Source organism: Cyprinodon variegatus, unplaced genomic scaffold, assembly GCF_000732505.1.
Source record: "Cyprinodon variegatus isolate N-32 unplaced genomic scaffold, C_variegatus-1.0 Scaffold169, whole genome shotgun sequence".
Lineage (NCBI taxonomy): Eukaryota > Metazoa > Chordata > Actinopteri > Cyprinodontiformes > Cyprinodontidae > Cyprinodon > Cyprinodon variegatus.
Genome location: NW_015150622.1, coordinates 1414265 through 1423220, shown reverse-complemented (window position 1 = coordinate 1423220; position 8956 = coordinate 1414265). Strand labels below are relative to the sequence as shown.

At 36.7% G+C, this 8956-nt stretch overlaps 1 protein-coding gene across 1 annotated transcript in view; it reads left to right on the top strand.

The window, feature by feature from the left end:
- The first annotated feature begins 6790 nt into the window (after positions 1 to 6790).
- Positions 6791 to 8956, top strand: part of LOC107086978 (serine-rich adhesin for platelets-like) — a 2903-nt gene continuing 737 nt past the window's right edge. Inside the window, exons 1-5 of the mRNA XM_015378295.1 lie at positions 6791 to 6865; positions 7318 to 7392; positions 8011 to 8037; positions 8164 to 8234; positions 8335 to 8943. Coding sequence (XP_015233781.1) covers positions 6826 to 6865; positions 7318 to 7392; positions 8011 to 8037; positions 8164 to 8234; positions 8335 to 8943 — 822 coding nt within the window. The 5' untranslated portion in view covers positions 6791 to 6825. The remainder of the gene's footprint in view (positions 6866 to 7317; positions 7393 to 8010; positions 8038 to 8163; positions 8235 to 8334; positions 8944 to 8956) is intronic.

The following is an 8956-nucleotide window of genomic DNA, read 5'->3' as shown; positions in this document are numbered from 1 at the left end:
ATCATATAATGGCATCTTTAGTAAAATTATACAGAAATAATAAAAAAAAAATCCTTAAAAAAAAAGAAAGAGGTTTACTTTTAGTACAATCACTCAGAGGGAATGAAATCTGATGTTAAGAAAAAAGTTTTTGTACATGCATCTGTCCTGTTGATTATTTGGCAAGATAAACATTGGTCCTTCCCCAGGCGGGTAGCCGCTGATCTCACTGTGATGTCATATTAATAGAAGCAAAGATAAATAATTTTTATGGATTTGTCAGCTCTAGAAACAGCCTAATTAGCACTTTTGTAAACTTAAATCACAGATACACATGGTTCTGGATATTTATTTTCAAAGATTTCTTGTAAGGATTGTGCATATTATTGTAAAAAAAAAAAAGAAAAAGGAGATTTGTTTACTTTAAGGCTGTTTTAAATATATTCTCCCAGGATCTGCTGCTGGCTTTGTCTTCAAGTATAATTTGCCAATTATTGTCAAAAGAGGGAAAAAAAATACTTAACCAACATTATTCAACCCTATTTTTTTATTCATTGTAGTGCTTTATTTGGCATGACGCAATATGATCTTTTTGGTATTTATGTGTCTTTTCTTGGGATTTCAGGCATATCATTTAAATCAAATCATTTAAAGCAATTTCCCTCTGGGATTATTAAAGTATTTCTGATTCTGATTAGGAAGAAGGTGGTTGCCTACATGTGTCAGGGCCGCATTGCTCCAAAAAAGGATGAACTTATGATGACTTTTGCATAGTTTGCTCTTTGCAAGCCTACATCTTGTATAAAATCAGAAAAATGGGAACCTATACAAAAAGGAAAATATACCCTTATCCTACTCAACATCTTTACAAATAAATCTCTTACATATATGAGTGTCAAACTTATTTCTGCCCAATCATGTTAATTTCTTTTTTTCCTAGTTACGCTCTTAAAATTATATCCTGACTTTTGAAACCTGGTCCATTAGGGTAACAAAGAGACAAAGTACCATGCACCCACAGCCTTGTACCCTAAGGGGACTTTAAGAGTGATCAATTAACCTAATACTCATAGTTTTGGACTGCAAGTAGAATTGATAGACCTGTAAAGAGCTTCTGTATTACTGAAAACTAAATATCTATTCCTAAATTGCGTCAGGGAATCACATCCACTCTACCACCAATATTATCCCTCTGGCCAAATTTACAAAGCCGTATATTCTGAATTTGCATTAAACTATTCATACCTATAAGGTCGGGCTGTTTAGAAATAAAATAAAAGATCTAAAATACCCATAAAAACAGGGAGACAGATGGGGCTTTGAAGAGCGGCACAAAACATCAGCTTAAAGGTATTACTGCATGCTGACAGGTTGTCCTACAAATAAAAGTCAGGATTAAAATAAACCAGTGGCCTGAGAATTAGGACTTCAAAGAAAATAAAAAAAAATATCAGGGCTATGTTGAATGCCAAAGCACAGACTAAAAACCACAAGAAGTTGAAGGAAATTATGAGCAGGTAAGTTTCTTAAAAGGAACTTTGGGACCTCTGGTGGAGAAAAGGGGTAATGCAGGAGGAAACAGCACAGTTCATCTGAATTGATTTATGAAGCTCAATATGCATCAAGTTTAATATATAGAATACAAATGTCTCAACGATCATGGTTATAATTAAAAGGACATGTTTAAGTGTTTTCCTTAATCATTAATCATTTCAGATCTTGTTCCACCTAGACGTGTTTGTGGTGTTGTGTCCATCAGTCCATTTATAATCTGCCACTTACACTGATCAGGGATCATCATGAGTGTAGCAGGTTTAACAGGAGGACCCAAATACGCCTCTGCCCTGCGACACTGCATCTTATCGAAGGACAGGAGTGACATTTGTTCCTCTTGTTCTGTCAGGGTGGGTTGTTAGGCATCACCTCTGAGCTTGCCTCCAATTATTAACCTTGCCACCCTATCTCTAAGACCAGCCAATGGGAGAATAAGGAGAGTAAGTTTGTCAGGAACTCCTTTTTAATATGATCACCTGACCTCCACAGCTGATGATTCAGTGAATACATGACTTCACTGCTAAGCTTTTCCATTTTAAATCAGTCTAACTCATCGGGTATCTTGAAATAGAACATTTGTTTCATTTACTTTTTATGTCCCCCCAAATTGGGCTGCACAGTGAAGCAGTGGGTAGCATTGCTGCGTTGAAGCAAGAAGGTTCCAGGTTCAATTCACAGCCTGGGGGTTTGTAAGTTCTCCCTTTTAGGCTGAGAGAGAGAACAATCAGCAGGGTACACTCGGGTACACAAATAAGAAAGCTTCTATTAATACTTGCTCCATTGTTGAGTGACACATACTGAAGAGTGTGGGTTCTCTCCGGGTACTCCGGCTTCCTCCCACAGTCCAAAAACATGACTGTTAGGTTAAATGGCTTCTCTAAATTCTCCTTAGGTGTGAATGGTTGTGTGTCTCTGTGTTGCTCTGCGATAGACTGGTGACCTGTCCAGGGTGTACCCCGCCTCTTGCCTGTTGACAGATGGAGATAGGCACCAGCACCAGAAGGGATAAAAATGACAAAAAATGGATGGATAGATGCCCCAAATTAAGCATCAACATTTTAACCTCCCCTGTAACACACCCTTTACCCTCACCCAAACTCCCAAAGCCTCTCTGTGATGCGCTTGTTTGTTAACCTGTAAGCCAGTCTAAATACTGCTCTTTAAGTCACAACAATCCATACAGGTGATAATTTCCAACAGTGTTTTTTTTACCTCTTAATAACATGACCGACGCAGACACAGTGGTGCCTCACGAAATTCTTACAGCATCAAATATCTTGCTTTGAGGTCCGTAGTGTCTGTAGCCATGGAAACTCTTTTTGTTTTATGCCTATCAAACAGAACATTGAGCAGCTAAGGACACACCCTGAGGCACTCCTTAAATACCAAACAGAAATAGAAACACAGATCTCTTACCTTCCCAAAAGCCTTTCTGGAAACCTGTTGGTGTACAATGCATATGTTTTCTTTTTTGGGTTGACAGAGAGAACAATCGGAAGCGTACGCTCTGGTAGACAAAAAAAGAAAGCTCCCATTAAAACTTGCTCCATTGTTGAGTGACACATGTTGAAGCTCAGGCGAATGCAGCTGACGTCCACTTGAAAGGGCTGACGTTTGGAGGGAGTGTCTGGATTCTGCCTGAGAAAAATCACAGTAAAGAAAACACTGCCGGTAGCTGGATTCAGATTTGTTTAAGCCAAGAAAATGTTCGTGGTTAGGTTTGTGGTTTAACTTCTGGATTCTGCTGTGGAAAGTTATGCTCCACGGAAATGAAGAAGTTATGGGAGCTCCATCGGTTTCTTACAAATTGGCACCTTCAGTCAGGTAAAAGTTCTGGTGGTGGTGTGGTGACCTTTTTTGAATAGAACCAGCTCATCTTAAAAAACAAACTAAAAATTTATTGAGAGGTATGTCTGAATTACGCATTTTATGTATTTCTAATCATATAAATTGACTTTCTAACATCATCTTCTAAATTGTCTTCTTTTGTTGTTACTTGATGACAAAACAAATGTATACTTTAACAAATGCATGTGATCATACCAGATCAACAAACGTTTTATTTTGTATTTCTCTCCAAACCATCAGTAATTGCAATCTAAAATGGTTCACTGGGTCTAAATAAAGGTTTATTGGGATAATTCTATCTTCTGAAAAGGAATAATCTGCATCTTAATTCCAGTATATTTTGTTCACCCTTTTATTTGTGGAATCAGTTTCCATAGTATAAGTTTTTATTCTTTTTAGAGGAAGGCAGTTTCTCCTTGATTGTTTGCAGTTAAACTTAGACACCAAATGGACGTATCATATTGCATGATTTCTTTACAAACTTCTGGTTTCAGGATATTAACACTGCAATGGAAACTTCAACACAGTATAACACAATAACCTCTGTTTGCTTTTCATCACTGGCATGCAGGCAGCTTCAGAAATGTTTTCCTTCTGTAGTTCCGACACAAATCTAAATACTGTACTGAAGAGCCAATATGTATTAAACTTAGTGTATTAATAAAGCTTTTAAGACTGTTTGTGATATCAAAGCAGTTGCTCTTGGATATTTTAATGCTCTGTATTTTTAGCCTTCCTAGAGGATAGAGAAGACTTCTGTGCCTCAGAGATAGAAATCTTTTACTCTAAATGATCGCCAGATAGGAAGAAGGCATTACTGAAAAGCAAACAAGATAAAATAGACAGATTTTAGTTTGCAAATGCACATTGTGACAAATTCCATGAATTTTGACTTTTGAAGGTCTGATTGAAATTATATTGAATAGTTGGATCAAAATTGCTTCTTTTTCATTCAGGAGAAAACAGGTGGAGGTCCAGAAAAACCTCACCATCTGTAAAATGTAGGGATTGAAGCTAAATGTTGTGTTTTGGTATTTTGTAGTTGGAGGGATTTGGTCAAGACAATTGAAGCAATTCAAGTGTAGGTACAAACCAATCTTAATCCCTTAGAAAACCTGTAGAGTGTATGGCCCCGTTTATTATATATATGATGACAATTAAGATAATCCTGCTGCGTTAAGATTGATCTGCCTGCTAGGAAGGGCGTAGGGAACCACACTGACCTTAAATCACGGATATCTGAAATTACCAGATGAAATCAGTTCATGTTCATGTGTACAGCGGTAAGCACACCACACACCAAGGCAAGGCAAGGCCAGGCAAGGCAATTTTATTTGTATAGCACAATTCAGTACATGGACAATTCATAGTGCTTTACATGAATTTGATAATAAAATAGAAGAAAAATAAAAGCAGAATATAGTAAAAGAACCAACAGATTTCATTCCGAAAAATTCAGATGTCAGACTGAAAATCTCATAAAACCTCTCAAGATTTTATGTAAGTTAAATAAAACTAAACATGGCAAATTGAGAAGGAGCAATGATGCAGATTAATTTTAACAGATAATAAAAAATCTAATGAGAAAAGGCCTTGATTAAAGGAGTGCATAAAGTTTAAAAGTCACCCAATAATTATGAGATCTTTCTGTGTAAAGTAGATTATGGCTGGTTGCAAGTATCCGGACAGCCTCGACTCAGGGTCTCTGAGCAAGACCCTTAACCCCACACTGCTCCCAGGGAACCTCATAATGGCAGCCCACTGCTTCCCAAGGGGATGGGTTAAAAGCAGAGGGAAATTTCCCCATTGTGTGACAATTAGGGTTGTGACGATACTAAACTTTTCAACTCAATACCGATACTAAGTAAATATTCGATACTCGATGTCATTTTCGATACCACAACGATAAAAACTAAAACTCCAAAATTTAACAGAAATTATTTCATTAATAAACAAAATACAATAAATAGATTAATAAATACAATAAACAATATTTTGAGGTTGTATGCTGTGCACAATATTAAGCAAGATTGATAAAAAAAACGTACAAAATTATAATGAAGTGTTCCTGCCTTGGCTATGCTTTACACACATAACAATGACACTAGCCAAACCAGTTAAAAAACAAAAATAATTCTCAGCAGCTGCACCTGTTACAGAAAAAAAGTCTGAAACCGAAAAGTGCACAGAATTATTCAATCACACAGTGTTCAGAAAGTGCATTTTCCTCTAATCTGTGCATAAGATGAATGACTGTTTAGGTGCCACTGGTGGTAGCAGTGTATCGATACTTTTGAAAATAAGTATTGTATCCGGATACAACTTTTCAGTATCGATACTTTTTTGAGTATCGATGCTTTTGACAACCCTAGTGACAATAAAGGGATTTACATAACATTACATGAAATCAATAAGATTATTTTATTTTTCACTTTGATACTCACAATAAAATGTATTTTTTAATCTGTTCATTTCTGTTATAACACAGATTTTTAGGGTTAGGTAAGGTGTTTTTATATATTTAAATAAGTCATAAACTGGTATTTTTCACAATCCTTCTGAAATCATATTTAGGTCAATGATTAATCAATTTTAAGAGGTTATAGAGAACCCTTTTCATGCCCTTTTATTCTAGCAGGGGTGTACAGAATCTGACTTGTGTTTATGTGTTTTTATGTGGATGCAACTTTGGCAACATTTGCAATTTGCTGTGGTTCATTCACCACCATCTCCTGGTCTCTCCAGATAAAATGTTACACAAGTAGCAAAACTTACTGAATACCTACAGTTTAGTCCTTGTTTCTTAGAAATATGGTGGAAAAGAGACAGATGAGAAGAAACCAAGCTGGCTAATGTTAGCGCCCTCTTAAAAATTACAAATATCAGTGAGAAGGAAAGCCTGCCATTGTTCTTTTTTTTTCTGGTTTGAACCAAGAGCCCACATGAAAGGGGGCAAAAACAGCCGTTTGTATGCTCCAGATTGTCCAACAGGTTTTTGATTGAGGCCTAACAGCAACAAATATGTTTAAACATGAAATAGCCTGATTTCCAGGTGATATCTTTAAAGTATACAATGTTAAATGATCAGGAGATGAATTCAGTGATACAGATCATTGATCTGTCACACCAGTGGACATTCACCATTCCTGTGTTTGTTGTGTTACATAAGACTTTCAACCTTAACTTTAGTCATGCATCTGATATGTTATTGTTTGTGCGACAAACATAGACCGAATGATGATAATGAAAGATAAGCCTGTCAGAGATTTGATCCAATTCATTGTTTATAGTAGTGAGAAGTTATAGTAGTGAGAAGTGATACAAAGGAGCTCATAAGTTTCAGAGATTTTTGTACAATTATTTAACTTTTGTCAACAATGAAAATTTCAGGAGTGTGAATTATTTTACAGAGTGAAGAAACCTGGTTTTGGTGTTACATATGCAATGTGGCTGAAGACACACCTACTTATTGTCCTCCTTGCAGGTAAGGTCTAACATCATCCACTGTATGACTAACGACTTCAACAAAGGTTATTTGCTAACAACGCAGCAGAACCTATAATCAACCCCCATTTATAAAGCATGACGTCCGCATTCTGCACAGTGCAGCCTACTTACACAAGCTAAATTCCTTTGCTTTTTGTGACTGTAACCTGTTTAGCTACTTTAATTCCAGTCTGACTCAAAGTACACATCAACACCTCCGGGGGACAGCTTGTAATCTAACAATTGACAAATGACTGAGTTGTGTGACTTTTCTTGACCAGAAGTCCCAGCCCCAACTGACTACTTTATAACATTTATTGATCACTTTGGTTTGGTTTAAATCTTTTACCTGGTTAGTTTAGGGAGGCCTGGAAGTCTTATTGAAAACCTCAGCCAGACTTAGAGATACAGTATAACCCCTTACTCTAGCTGTTTTATTTCTTCAATCAGGTCAAGCTTTTGGTCAGCTAAACTCCACTACTCCTTCCACCATTACCACGGGTACAACAGCTGCACAAACTTCAAGTAAGTACAATATTAAGGCTTTTACAGCGTAAACTAAGATATAGGATAGAACTGAAAATAACAACACGTATGGGAAAAAAGGGATTATAGATTATACAATACAGATTTTAAACTATTTCTTTCTAATCTGTTTCTAATAATTTCTCTACACGTATTTATCCATAGGCAATGGTAGAATAAAATATGCAATAGAAAATATGAAAGGTGGCCACTGATCATAGAAGCATGCTAGAAGTGAAAGAATAAGTATGTTGAACAAAAATCCTAAATAACAGAGTATTAAAAAATAAAAGATAACCACAGCAGGTTTTTATTATTCGACGGGTGAAACATTTGTCGGCTTGAGCTCCTATCTGCAGGTGAAGCATAGGAGCTCATGTAATGATTTTAGCTGTAGAAAAGAGAAACAAACACAACTGAAAAAGTGAACTGAGTATTTCATCAATATACACTAATTAGAAATAGTAATTTCCTTTATTAACTAGATAGTCAACAGATTACTCAGCAGCTAAGCTTTGCAGATACAACATTTGAGACTTTAGTTTTGTATTGAAGTTTGCATATTTGCAGCTAAAGCTTCTGATAATCAATCTCCTACTGTTTATTTCATTATTTCAGCAAATACAACCACTCAACAGACAGAAGGTAAACACAAGACAAATTCATCTCACCTTAATATTGTATCCACTGGGGTCCAGAGAGGAACATGTTTCCCCAAGGATTTACATTTTGACATTCTTCTCCTTTATGTTATTTATCTTTTTATGCTAGTGTTTTACTTCCTTGATGTCACTGTTGATGTCACTGGACCGAGGAGAAATGAAACGGAAATCACTGCCTGGGTACGCAACCAAAAACGTTAAAGGCCATCCTATTACACCACACTACCTTTCACATCTTAAGCCTTTAAATAAATGAGATCATTTGATTATTTTCCCGCAGCTTGACCAAGTTTTCCGCAGTAAGCTCAGCGAATGCTTGTTCTCAAACACAGGACCAACAACTGCTGCATCCACATCTCCACAAACTTTAAATGTGCCTGAACAATCAACAACACCACAGATTCACAATTCAACAACAACTGCATTTTACAATGTAACGCAAAACTTTAACTCAACTACAAATGCAACGACAGACTTAAATGGCAATATGACAACAGCTGCAACAACGTTAAATAGCAACGACACCACGACAGCTGCAACAACATTAAATGGCAACGACACCACAACAGCTGCAACAACATTAAATGGCAACGACACCACGACAGCTGCAACAACGTTAAACGGCAACAACAGCACGGCAGCTGCAACAACGTTAAATGGCAATGACACCACATCAGCTGCAACAACGTTACATGGCAACAACACAACAACATCTGGAATGTTGCATGGCAACGACACGACAGCTGCAACAACGTTAGACAGCAATAACATAACTACAGCTGCAACAGTGTTAAATGGCAACAATACAACAACAGCTGCAACAACGTTAGACAGCAATAACATAACTACAGCTGCAACAGTGTTAAATGGCAACAATACAACAACAGCTGCAACAACGTTAG